General features: G+C 44.4%; 1 protein-coding gene and 2 pseudogenes across 1 annotated transcript; 2 read left to right on the top strand and 1 right to left on the bottom strand.

The window, feature by feature from the left end:
- Window positions 1-14,097, bottom strand: part of LOC138080681 (interferon beta-2-like) — a 96,774-nt pseudogene that overhangs the window by 8,987 nt on the left and 73,690 nt on the right.
- On the top strand, window positions 2,596-3,156 carry LOC138081422 (interferon beta-2-like). The gene has a single exon (XM_068974565.1). The coding sequence runs from the start codon at window positions 2,596-2,598 to the stop codon at window positions 3,154-3,156; it is 561 nt and encodes a 186-aa protein (XP_068830666.1).
- LOC138081200 (interferon alpha-2-like) lies at window positions 8,110-14,073 on the top strand (annotated as a pseudogene).

Here is a 14,097-nt window from a genome sequence, read left to right as displayed (position 1 = left end):
CCAGTAGTAAAGTGTATTGAGACAATTTTTAAAATAGTCCAATAAATTGGCAGCATTTGCTTCTTTTGTTTATGAAGTGGTTAAGAAACATTTGCTAAATATTTGCTCACTAAATGACAGTGTGAGTCTCAGTAGGAGGTGACCTTGGCAGTCTCCTATTGTAGACTCTGTATTCCCTTCTCACGGATGCTGACCACCTCATCACATGTTCACATGTCTTTCACTCACTCCGAAGAATTAGTTGGGAAAGTTGCTTAATCCTTATTGATGATCAAGATGAAAAAAAAAGACAATCTCAATGTAACAGAGAAAGCTTCAATTATTCATTAGTTTCTGGACATTTAATTTGAATCAAATTTCAATTATAGACGTCTTTAGAGGCCAAAAGGGAAGGTAATTGGGCCTGTCAATGCTACATTGAAAAGGATTAAAGTCTAGGGCTTCCCTGGTGGGCCAGTGGTTAAGAACCCACCTGCCAGTGCAGGGGACCTGGGTCCCAGCCCCGCTCAGGGAGGATGACCTGTGCTGAGAGGCCCCTGCGCCTGTGCCCCACAACTACTGAGCTGGGCCCTGGAGTCTGTGCTCTGCAGCAGGAGAGAGCTCCGCAGGGAGAAGCCCAAGCAGCTCAGCCAGAGAGAAGCCCACGCTTGCTCCAACTGGAGAAAGCCCGCCTGCTGCCACAAAGAGCCAGTCCAGTCATAAACTGATTAATTAAAAATTACCTAGTCTACACTTTAGGAAGAACTCCTAATGCCTCTCCCTCCCCCGGCCCCCTCCCACACACACTCTGGTTGTAGCAACTTTTTATTGAGTTTCTGATTTTTGGTTCTGAGACTTGTGGGATCTTAGTTCTCTGACCAGGGGTGGATCTCGGGCCTCCTGCCCTGAAAGCATGGAGTCCCACCCACTAGCTCTCCGGGGAATTCCCAGGTCTCCTTCGTTTTTTACCTAATGCTCTTTTTCTCCTCTGTGATGTCACTTAGGATGCCCCGTTACCTTTAATTGCCACGTCTTCTTAGCCACCTCTGGCTATGACAGTTTCTCAGTAGTAGACACTTTATGTTATTGTCAATGGTATCATTTTTAAATGTCAGTTTCCAACTTTTAATTGCTCATATAAAAAGAAGTGGTTGATTTTTAATATTGATCTTGTTTTCCTACTGCTCCCTCCATCTTGAGCTGTGTTGGTCACCATGGAGCCGACAACCCCAAGTGGCCAGCTGAGCGCTTGACTAGTCCAGCCTGAGCTGTACTGTGACTAACAGCGTGTACTCTATTTTGAAGGCACTATGAAAAAGAAGAATGTAACTACCTCACTACTAATATTGTATTGGTTTATGTTGAAATGATAACTTATAGATATATTATTAAATAAAATATACTGTTAAAATTAATTTTTTTCTTTTTACTCTTTTGATGTGACCTCCAGAAAAATTTAAATTGCACATTCCAAGAAGTGGTCTTTAAATTTCCTAGCTGCAGTCACCATCTGCACTGATTTTGGAGCCCAAGCAAAAAAGTCTGTCACTGTTTCCATTGTTTCCCCATCTATTTACCATGAAGTGATAGAGTTTGAACAAACTCCAGGAGGTACTGAAGGACAGGGAAGCCTGGCATTCTGCATTCCATGGGGTCGCAAAAAGTCAGACCCAACTTAGTAACTGGAAAACATCAAGGTTGATAACGTTATGTGATGTCTTGCTCCTTATGGCTAAGGCCTCCAAAACAATTCAGAACAACTTAGTTTAACAACATTCTATTTTGTTTTTCATATGCATTATTATTTCTTTTTATTTAAATATATTAATTTTTAACTGAATGATAATTGCTTTACAATATTGTGTTGGATTCTGCCATATAGCAACATGAATCAGCCACAGGTATACATATCTCCCCTCCCTCTGGAACCTCTCCCATCCCTCTAGGAACATCACTTTATTTTAGAGAGAAAAAAATAGGTGTCTTTTTTAAAATTATAAACTGCATGTATTATATTTAAATCATTGATATATCATGTATTTATTGTTCATCAACTTAATTTAACATTATTCTCTTTTAGAAAGGAAAAAATAGGTATCTTTTTAAAAATCATAAACTGCAAAAATTATTGTTAGGTAATAGCAGATTTGAGAATTAAACTTAATTCTTATGGAAAAGAAAATTCTTACAAACAAGGCCCCCTTTCCACAAATCTCATAATATGAAAAAAAAAGGAAAAATCTTTTCAGAATGAAGGAATCGTATAATAAACTAGTTCAAATATTTGGCTTATATTTTTCTTCAGCAATTCATTGAAACTTTAAAATACATTAGAAATTCTCAGGTTCTATATCTTTTTTCCCCATGGTATATATAAATTAAAATAGCAAGGAGCTTAAAGAAAAAGAGTTTTAGACGCAAAGACTAATTTAAATGACACAAGAAACGTAAAAGGGAGACCTGAAAGTGGGAAATTCCTCTCAAATAGAAAGAATGGAGGGGCATCCTGTATAAGTAGCCCACACTCAAGGAGGAAGGACATTCACTCTGCAAACTCTCGAAGACTCAGCTTCAGCACCTACTAGCAGAACAGGCAGCCCTGGGCCTGATTTCACCATGACCTACCGGTGCCTCCTCCAGATGGTTCTCCTGCTGTGTCTCTCCACCACAGCTCTTTGCAGGAGCTACAGCCTGCTTCGATTCCAACAAGGGCGGAGCCTTGAGGTGTGTCAGAACCTCCTGTGGCAGTTACCTTCAACTCCTCAACATTGCCTCGAGTTCAGGATGGACTTCCAGATGCCTGAGGAGATGAAGCAAGCACAGCAGTTCCGGAAGGAAGATGCCGTATTGGTCATGTATGAGATGCTCCAGCAGATCTTCCATATTCTCACCAGAGACTTCTCCAGCACTGGCTGGTCTGACGCCATCATTGAGCACCTCCTTGAGGAACTCTATGGGCAGATGAATCGTCTGGAGCCAATCCAGAAGGAAATAATGCAGAAGCAAACCTCCACTATGGGAGACACGACCGATCTTCACCTGCAGAAATACTACTTCAACCTCGGGCAGTACCTCAAGTCCAAGGAGCACAACAGGTGTGCCTGGGCAGTCGTGCAAGTGCAATTGCTCAGGAACTTTTCTTTCCTGAAGAGCCTAACAGGTTACCTCCGGGACTGAACATCTCCCACCTGTGGCTCTGGGAAGGGACAATGTGACTTTGAGGTGAGACTCTTCAGCAGCAGAGGCTCTTGAAGTAACTGACATGCAAGGCACTGATTTCAATGGACAGTTAAAGACTAAGTTGTTTTTAAATTGATCTATGCATTATTTATTTATTTAAACTTTTATATGAGAAATAAATTATTTATGAAACAAAAGTCAATGTTGCAGTTTCAATGTCAATTTGATTTTTGTGACAATACATATTAAAAATTGCAGAGCACCTTGGAGACATTCATTGCCAAACAAGCCTGCAGAGTAGTCGAGTTTCTGGCCCCTGCCTTTGAGGAATTTAAAATACATGGCAGCCCTGTGGAATGTCCAAGTTATGTGCATGCTCTCCATGTATCCACACAGTCTACCTGCGCTTGTCTTGTTCACTTCTTTAAATGTACCAAACAGCTCAGGCCAGAGGGCCCGTCTATATGATGTGGGTGTTTTTTCCTCTCTTTTTTTTTTTTCGAATTGGGGTAAAATATACACCACCTTACATTTGAGAGTCTTACAAAGTAAGCCTTCTTTAAACCAATAAATTTTGGGCAAATTCCAATTAATTTATAAAATTCTTACTAAAGTAAATGAAAAATTCTGACCTTCTAAATGTCCTCAGTTGCTTGTATACTCCAACCCTTATTTCCAACAACGCAGTCCTCAGAAAGAGGTTTCAGGAACATGAGTCGAAAATTACTTAAGACTGTCTTGAGGGTCATTAGAAATTGTCAAAGATGGTAATTCACTCAATTAAAAATAAGTGAAAAGTGATCTTGGAAATATTAAATTTATATCCGTAAAAGATAGAAAAGTAAAACGATATTAAATACTTGTTTTAGTACACAGAAAATATAGTTTAAATAAAGTTTAATAAAATGTACTGTTATATACAAAATATATTTTAATATTCTATGCTTAATAGTTAAAATGCCTTCTATAAATTTATAATAAAATTGGAAACGTGAGATATTTCTTTTAAAATAAGTATATAATTCAATATAAAATTAATCCAAACAAATAAAGTGCTCTGCTTTTTCAAATATTCCTAGTTTTCAGCTATTCAAGACTTACTCCCCCACTTCAACCCCGAATCCATGAGAGACCCTGAAAATTCCAGAGCATTCCAGGGGCGCACACTTCTTTGGTCCCTGACCCAGGTGGTGGCCGCGTTCCTTCTCATCCCCAGAAAGTCCCCCAAACCGTCCCATGCTTATTTGTCTCCTGGCCACCGCTGACTTCTCCTCTGGCTGCAACGCACTCCCAGGGACCCATAGCCAGTCTCATCGCCTTGGCTGTTTCTCAGGTTGTCCAAAATGGCTCTAAGCCTATAGCCTCACTGACTCCCCCTGGCTCCGCTTTGTGCTCAAGGTCCTCCCATCGTCCCATCTCTCACAGTCTCACCCCCACCGCCGGGTTTAACTCTGTCCACACCGCGGTGCCACCGCCCCAAGCCGATTGTCTCAAAACCTATGCTCGCTTTCACTTTGTCCGCGAAGCCGTCCCGTCAACTCGAAGCCAAAAGCCTCAGCGCTGCCACCGTGTTTCATTGTGTGCCCAACGCCTTTCCATCTTGCCTCAGCGAATGGTCTCGTCGCCACTTCCAGGTTCCCCTGTGTGGACCACACCCATCCGTCGTCCGTGGCCTCGTCGCTCCGCAGGGTTTAACTGTGTCTCAAAGCTGTCCAATCGTCCCACCACCAGCAGTTTTCCGCCACCGTCAGGTTTCACTTTGTCCGCAAGGCGGACTCCTCGTCTCAGAGCCAAGCAGGGCTCCCCTGTGTGAGAAACGCCCTCCCATCCCCCCACAGCCAATAGTCTGCGATGTTCTGACAAGGTCTCATCGCCTATAGGCATCGTCCCAAAGCCAATGGCCTCAAAGCTGTCTGTCTCAACGCCCGTGCTGGCTTTCATTTTGTCCGCAACTGCTATGTATCCTCTGAAAAGCAAGACTCCTTGCCACCGCCGACTTCCCCTTTTTGCCCAACGAACTCCCATGGTCCCAGCGCCTATAGGCTCATCGGCAAAGCGGTGTTTCACTTCGACTCCAAGGACATCGCCCAAGGTCTCATCCCACCGCCGTTTCACTTTGTCCATAACGCCCTCCCATCGTGCCATAGGGAATAGTCTCCTGGCCAGCGCCAGGCTCCCCTAAGTGACCAACGCCCTCGCATAGTCCCCGTAGACAAATGTCTCATCGCCGATGCTGGCTTTCACTTTGTCCGCAACGCCGTCCACTCTTCTCAGAGCCACCACCACTTTCCCCTTTATGCCCAACGTCCGCCCGTGGTCCCATCGCCTATAGGCTCACGGCCGCCTCCGGTTTCCCCTTTGTGCACCACATCGCTGTCCTGCCTTCCCATCGCCAAGAATCCATCTCCACCGCGGTGTTTCACTTTTCCTCAAAGCTGTCCCATACTCAGATCACCCAAGGCCTCATCCCCACCGCCGGGTTTAAATTTGACCTCAACTCTTGACACTGTCCCATAGCAAATAGGCTCATCGCCACTGCCGGGTATCGCCCCGTAGCCGATACTGTCACTGCGGCCACTGTGTTTCATTTTGTTCCGAACTCCCTCCCATAGTCCCACAGCACATAGTCTCGGCTCCACCGCGGGATTCGACCCTCCATCCCTGCCCCCACCCCGCCCCCCAATCGTGGTAAAGCCAATAGTCTCATCGCGGCCACTGTGTTCCCATTAGTGCCGATGGCTCTCCCTCCTAGCCACCGCGGGATTCGACCGTGTGAGCGACGCCCCAGCAGGTCCCACAGCGAATAGTCTCTGAGCCGCCGCGCTCCGTGTGCGCAACGCCCACTCCCCCGTGTTTCACCTGGTGCACGACCCCCTCCCATCCTTCCACAGCCAACGCGGGATTCCAGCGTGTTCGCCGCGCTCCCCCCACCCCCCATCAACGCGGCACAGCTGGTTGTCTCCTCCCGGATACCATGTTTCACTAGGTCAGCAACGGCCCATATGAGCCGGCGGCCAGTAGTGTCTTGCTCACCCTCTAGGTTCACTTTAGGGCACAGCGCTGTCCATCCTCGCATCGCCAATAATCCCACCACCGCTGCGGGTCCCTTTCTCTGAGCTGTGGGTTCCATTCGCCGGAAGTGAGCCCCAATCTGTAAAATCAGCCTCATCTCACTCAGAAACCCCACCTTGGGGGTTCCTTTCCTCAAAAATGGCCAGTTCGAGCTGACATGTGGAAGAAAGGCCACTACTCAGGGGATCTTTCCGAAAATGCAATATTCTCTCTCCCTACTCAGGACAGCGGAAACCAGGCCTTTCCCACAAAAGAACTAATGATATGCGCACCCTTGAATCAGTGCTCCTATTAAAAGCTCTGTGGAACCTTTGCGTCCTGTCTCTCCAGCAGCCACACGAGCGTCAGCTGCAAACTCTCCCAAGACTGCGATTCAAAAGCCAAAACGATCGAACCACAGCATGCGCGCTCTCGCGGTCGCCTGAAGAAGCAGGCGGTCTGCGGGTCCATCTCAGCGCTCTTACTCATCCTTTCGCGGTGCTCGCGCGCCCCCTGCCGGCCGTCTGCAGAAGCACTGACATTCTCTATGGCCCACATCCACTTGCTGGTGGAAGGAGCTGCTGCATCCCTGCTTGCTCTCTTCGCTGGAAGGAACCTGGGATCCACCGCCAGAAACACAGGGAAATCTTCAAACTCCTGAAATAGATGCAAAGGATCCGCTCTCAGTCGCGCATAAAGGACAAAGCCGACTTCAGATTTCCTCGGAAAAGAGAGATGATCATTAAAGTGCAGACGACTCAGGGCCCCTGCAACCACTATCTGATGCTCCAGCAGAGCTTTCAACTCTTCACCACGGAGGACAGCCGTGCTACCCTGCAGCCAGGATCAGAGCCTGAAACAACTGGAGCCGATGGAAGGAGACAGTCTGTGCTGCCCGGGAGTATTTCCAGGGCATCCATCTCTACCTCAGGAGCTGGAATACAGCCACTTTGCCTGAGAGGCTGTCAGAGTGGAAATGAAAAGTGCCTTTCCCTCATGTACGAATCCTGAAAGAAATGGCAACGATAAGGGTGTTTATATTTGTATCACTTGTTAATGAATTCCATTATTGTTTGCTTCCTGTTCCAAAGCAATTGCAGCTGGTACTTTCTCAGGCACTGAAAACGGAAATGAAAATCATGATTTTTCAGAAGCAGGTGTGGACAGCAGAACAGAATGTCTTTTCTTGTATAAAGATCTTTTGATCATCATTTAAAAGATCTCTTGATGTCTGTGGGGCTGGTATTTTCTATACTCAGAGTCCAGAGTTTCTTTCCATGGACAGGTGTCCAGGATCCTCTGTTCTTCAATATCTTTTTCAGTTAAGTCTAGGTGCTATAGAGATAAAGAATAAACTGTGTGGATTTTCATCATCATAGAAACTTATCTTTCCTTCTCTGAAGAACACAATGCAGGCCTTCCAGATCAGGTGAATCTTCTGGTTTGCTCGCATTCAAAGGGTGATTCAGGGACATGGGTACCTTCTGTTCTGTGGCTTTCTCCATCATCAATATGTGACTCCAAGTTTGTCTGTGGTACCTGGATCTAGTACACGCGGCAGTAAAGACATGAAGTCTGGTGGCTCACAGGGGATGCTTCCAAGCGCCAGGACTATGCACGGTGAGAGCCCTTCCTCTCGCGTTCCATGGCCTGGATTTATCCTCATGGGAATCTCACTGCAAGCAAGTTGGGAAACTGTTGGGTGATGAATGGATGAAGAGATAAGTTCAGGGTGCTGACTTTCAAAAATGCGCAACACGAAAGTTGAAAGTTCAGTGTTTGGGGAGCAAAATGAGGACTGCAGCCCAGGAGACAGCACCTCAGATAGTTCTGAGAAGCTGTTCCAAAGACACACAGAGGGATATATGTGATTTTGGTGAAGAGGCAATACATGCAATCATGTGCCGATTTTTTGTGGACGTTTTCTGCCAGTGTCGTGAAGGTTTCTTGGAGTTACAAGAAGCAGTCGTCACCATGAAGGGTTTCCATGCTTTTCTAGGTATGAGGAGATAGAAGAACAATTGAGTTAAAATGGGCTCCTGAAAATAGCTCACCTTCTGAAGACTTGTTCTGCCAGTTTTCCCTGCACACAGCCTCCCTCACTTCTGCTTTCCACCCGAGATTCCTTTCCAGGGGTGTTGAAAATCAGCAGCTGCAAGAGCACATGATTTAATCCTTGTAGGTAGGTGGCAAGTGGCAATGGAACGTGCTAGTTTGTACTTGACAGGGCATGAGGCCAGGTTTCACGTTTGTACTATTTGTTCAAATGAAGTTCTGGTAGGGGTCGAGGGGAACAAGGATTGTTCTTGCTTGCACACACTTCCTTAAAATACAATCTGAACCAAATGCTTTCTCTCCAAGTTCAGCTTTGGGGAGAATGACAAGAATGCCTGTCATAGTTCACAGTATCATCAGCTGTTTGAAAGAAACTTCCAAGCTGAATCCTGAAGGCATTGCCTGCAGAGAAATATCCACAGTGTAGACACATTACAGGCTGTTTCCTTACTACCTGAGGGAGACAAGAAAAGAATAATCAGGCAGTTCCTTGCAACTGGGTGAGGATGTCTGAAGAAAAGGTGATGAGTGAGTCTTCCATTTGGGTCCAGGCCCAAGAGCCTCATCCTGATCCTCTACATATTGCAAATGGGAAGCTGAAGACAGTCTTCCTAATAATGATCTTCAAAAAACAACTCACACATGCTGTGTGCGAGGACAAAAAAACAAAAATAAGTTTTTGTATCCACAAAGAGTTAAGCGATAAATTTAATCGCAATTGATGGAACAGTATATAAAGGATTTGACACATTACTCTGCTTAGTCTATTAATACCACTAACAGTCACTGAATTAGTCTTGCTGTTATCCTGCTGATGAGGTAACATTTATGGTGCAGCCAAAATAAATAATACAGGATAAGACAGCAATTCAATAAACATTTGCTGTTCACCCTTTTATGTTAAAGTACCAACACATATGTATATACTTATTTAATATATATTGTACAAGTGTGTGTATTTATATATGTGTATGTGTTTTTGTTCAGTCGCTTAGTTGTATCCGACTGTCTGTGACCCTGTGAACTGTAGCATGCCAGGCATCCCCGTACTTCACTATCTCCCAAGTTTGCTCAAACTCATATCCATTGAGTCAGTGATGCCAAGCAACCATCTCATCCTCTGTTGCTCCCTTCTCCTCCTGCCCTCAATCTTCCACAGCATCAGGGTCATTTTCAAAGGGTCGGTTTCTTCTCAGAAGGTGGCCAAAGTATTAGAGCTTCAGCTTCAGCATCAGTCCTTTCAATGCGTATTCAGGGTTGATGTCCTTTAGGAGTGACTGGTTTGATCTCCCTGCAGTCCAAGGGACTCTCAAGACTCTTCCTCAGTACCACAATTCAAAAACATCAATTCTTCGGCACTCACTTTCTTTTTGATCCAAATCACATCCATACATGACCACTGGAAAAACCATAGCCTTGACTAGATGGACCTTTGTTGGCAACATGGTATCTCTGCTTTTTAACACACTGTCTAGGTTTCTCATATAATTTCTTCCAAGAGAGTCTTTTAATTTTGTGGCTACAGTCACCATCCATGGTAATTTTGGACCCCAAGAAAATGAAATCTGACAGTGTTGCCACTTCTTCCCCATCTATTTGCCATGTAGTGATGGGACTGTGTGCCATGATCTTTGGTTTTTGAATGTTGATGCAACTATATATGTATATGTATTTTTATGGGGGGTCTGGTTTAGCTGTGCCTCAAATTGTTTCCCTAAAAAGGTGGTTAATTTAGGTCAGGGAAACAATAGATGTTATAGAGATTCTGTTTTACATGAGGGCTGAAGATTTTCAAAATTTGAATTTTTGAAATTGCTATTATAATGGAAAATTTATTTATTGAGATTGGCATATTGATTCCAAAGAATCCTCTCTGTTTTGTTTTCCATGCATACAATCTGAACTGTGATACACAAAATGAAATATTCTAAATACAAAAGAAATGTTTCAACAATTAGAACATTTAAATAAAATTTGGGACTACAACACTTCCATCTTAAATCCTGATGCTCGTCTAAGTTCAAATTAATAAAATCAAGTGTAACCACTGCTCCTGTCCAAGTGTTCAAGTGGTTAGAATGTGCCTTCTTAGCCCAGGCCATTGTCCCGCCACGTCAGGGAACCCACTTTTTCTTAGGTACTTTTATGCAGTTTTCATACTGCTGCCTCTTCTTTGTCATTTGTATCTCAGTTTGTAAAAGCTGTGCTAATGCTCCTACAATCTTTTCTATTTCCATTTTGAGGTTTATTGCAAAAACAGGAACAGAAAACAGACATGAATAGAACAGTTAATGTATTTCCTCCATGATTTCTCAAGGGATCCAACTTTCCACTTATTCAACATTCCTAGAAAGTAAAAGTAAGCAGTGAATGAAGAAGTAATGCACAAAGGTCAAGAGAATGTAAATGATGTAGTTGAAAAACTACAGTGACATCTCTGCCAAATGACAAAATGTCACTTAACTACACAAACAGGGATGCAGAGCTCTACAGACGACAGATTTCAGAGCAGCTTATGTGACACTGTTCAGCTGCAGACAGAGCCAAGGAGGGTGGCAGGCTCTTAGGCACAGTGTTACCTAAAAGGGTAGAGGACCGCTCTGCTAACTCCCAGTATCTATTTATTTATCTTTATTTGTATCTTTATTTGTCTGTTCACATTTCTCCATCTTTGTGGAGGTTATTGGATTCTGAGGATATAGAATTAACTCACCCTGAAAAGAGACTGGGGTAGAGACTGCACAGTCACCCTATTCATGTGTGAGAGGTCAGCTGTTCCCTGGAAGCTACTAGATGTAGTGTTTGGACAGCACATCTTGTTCACCAGAGATGAGATTAGATGTAATAATGTTTACCAGTGAGCTGAGCATTAAGGGAAAGGAAGCAGGTCATCTCAGGGAAATTCTATCCAGTTTCCATAGATGGATGTGTGAATTTTCTGCCTCATGGAAACAGTTAACAGACACTGAAAGCTTATATGTCCAAGCATTGTCAGAAGTACGTTACGTCCTACAATCTTCAGAAAAATCCAGTGAGACTTCTATGATGATCAGTTCCATTTAAGAGGAGAAACCGTAGTGCCGCAGGTCACACAGGCAGTGCAGGCTGGAGCTGTGACATCAACCCAGGGATCTTGCCCCATGTCCACTGTCTCATGCACTGGACCGAACTGTCTGCTCTGACAAGGTGCTTCCTATTTTAGAGGAACACTTAGTAAGGTTGTCCTCTCCAATTCCTATTACTCAATGTCACAAAAGTGCCATTCGCTCATTCCTGGGACATTGCAATCATTAGACAACAGTTGAGTACACAGTTCCCTTTGCACCTGGTAAGTTCCAATCCTGTATTTCAAGTGGTGTTTTTTTTGAGATCTACAGAGGAACCTGGCAGATTATGGCAACTAAACCACAACTCTGACAGTCTGTTTCCACCTGAGAATATATTTTGAGAAACTATTCAGAAAGTTAAAAAAGCCATTTAAATTTACTCTTACAATATTTGTTTTCAGAAGATTCTCATTTTCTGAAACAGTCTTCTAATACTAGGTCTACTCAAACTTTGGTGTGGATAGTTCTCTTAGAACTACTTCTGGGACAGGGCTGAAGCTCCAATAATTCGGCCGCCTGATGGGAAGAGCCCACTCACTGGAAAAGACCCTGATGCTGGGAAAGATTGAGGGCAGGACGAGAAGGGATCAACAGAGGATGAGATGATTCGATCACTTTGGGTCAAATCAATGAACATGTATTTTAACAAACTCTGAGAGATAGAGAAGGACACGGAAGCCTGGTGTGCTATAGTCCATGGTATCAAAGAGAGTCAGACATGGCTTAGTGACAAACAACAATGGGACAGAGACCCCTCTGTCCAGGGACACACACCTTCCTAGGTTCTCCACTTGTGCCATTACTGCCTTTAGGGAGCTTACAATCTCTCAGGGCAGTCAAATGTTACAAAATTAGAGGGATTACTTAATTACAACTGTATGTTATGTAGCTTATGGAGAATGCCTAAGGTTAATGAGGAATAACGTGGAGGCTGAAGAGTACAGTGGTCAAGTACCACTTATACAGTTAATCCTGACTGTTAGCAAGTTAAGTAATCTCTCTGAGTTTTCAGTTTCCTTATTTGCAAACTGGAGAAGGCAATGGCAACCCACTCCAGTACTCTTGCCTGGAAAATCCCAGGGATCGGGGAGCCTGGTGGGCTGCCGTCCATGGGGTTGCACTGAGTCGGACACGACTGAAGCGACTTAGCAGCAGTAGCAGCAGTATTTGCAGACATGTCAATAATTATAGTAATTATCTCATAGGAAAGCTGTGAAGATTAATTCATGTTTATTAAAAACACTTTGTTGAGAGGCTGCATGCAAAAATTTCTCTCATTAATATTATTAAAAATTATCTGTACCTTACAGAATTGGTAAAGACATGCATTACAAGGAGAAATGTAATTGCAACCTCAGTATCCCTGAGTGTATGGTAGATTATCACTTCCCCGTGAAATATCTAAGGAGATGAGATTATCTGCACGATCACACAGAGACTGAAGCAAAGTATCCTCTGAAATATTGCAGTGGTAGAGGAGAAAGAGAAATAAACACAGGCAAACATGAAGTGTTTAGGACAACCAGCACCTTAAAAAGTGCCTTGTGGATTCTACTTGCAAAATAACTCATTTTTAACAAATGATATCAGTGATATTGTTCCCTATAATGTCTCCAGGGAGCTTAAGGCCTACTCAGGTGACATCATAAAGGTACATAGAGAACCAAAATTTTTTAAAGAAGGGAGAAAAGTGTAAATGAGGGAAAAATGAGAAAAACCCAAAGCTTCTCTCATAAGCTCTTTTCATACTGAACATTTCTTGGTGACCTGGAAAAGCCACAATTGTATGAATATTTGTCCCTTCTCTGACTTTGATCAGGCTCTTCTCCGAGGAGCAACAAAGGAGGTGTGAAAAGCATAATATACGGCTGTGTAGCTGTCAACCACAGTGGCATGCATGATTTGATGTCCCCCACCTAGGCACTCATGGCAAAAATTAGCACTTTTATTGATTTCATTACAAAGAGTAGAAAAAGAAAGGAAAGGGGAAATGTGGAAAAACCCAGACAATGAAAGTTTCTCGACTCACTCTTTAAGAGCCACCCATCACCTCAAGCCCTCAGAACTTGCCTAGATCTCCCCTCCCCTGCAGGCGGTCCTGCAAGCCCCCAGCATCCCAATGCTCCCTCCCCCCCCACCCCCCCCCACCCCCCGCCGTCTCTGTGCTGCTGGCCCTGGTGATGCTCTGCTCCAGCCCCACATGCTCCCTGGGCTGTGAGCTGCCTGCCAGCCACGGCAATCTGGAAAGCCCCGACGTTGGAGTCAGATGGAGAGAGTGCCCATTGTGTCCTGTCTGAGGGACAGAACTGACTTCAGATTTCCTCAGACCCTGGCGCACGGGACCAGGCTTGAGAAGACAGAAGCCACAGCTGTTGTGCACGAGTTGCTCCAGCAGACCTTCCAGCTCTTCAGCACCACGGGCTCTTCTGCAGGTCGAAATGAGAGCCTCCTGGACAGATTCCTCGTGGGACTTGATCAGCAGCTGGAGGACCTGGACGCGTGTCGGAGGGAGGGAAAGACACTGGAACAGTCACCTCTAGGGAGTGAGAACTCCAGATTGGCTGTGAAGGGTTACTTCCAGCGAATCAGTGTGTATCTCAAAGAGAAAGAATATAGCCGCTGTGCCTGGGAGGTTGTCAGCGTGGAAATCAGAAGGTGCTTGGTCTTTGACAACAAGCTCATCAGAAAACTCAGGAAATAAAGAAGGCGTTGAATCTGAAAACAG

Source organism: Capricornis sumatraensis, chromosome 6 (genome assembly GCF_032405125.1).
Source record: "Capricornis sumatraensis isolate serow.1 chromosome 6, serow.2, whole genome shotgun sequence".
Classification (NCBI taxonomy): Eukaryota; Metazoa; Chordata; class Mammalia; order Artiodactyla; family Bovidae; genus Capricornis; species Capricornis sumatraensis.
This window is presented reverse-complemented; position numbering and strand designations above follow the sequence as displayed.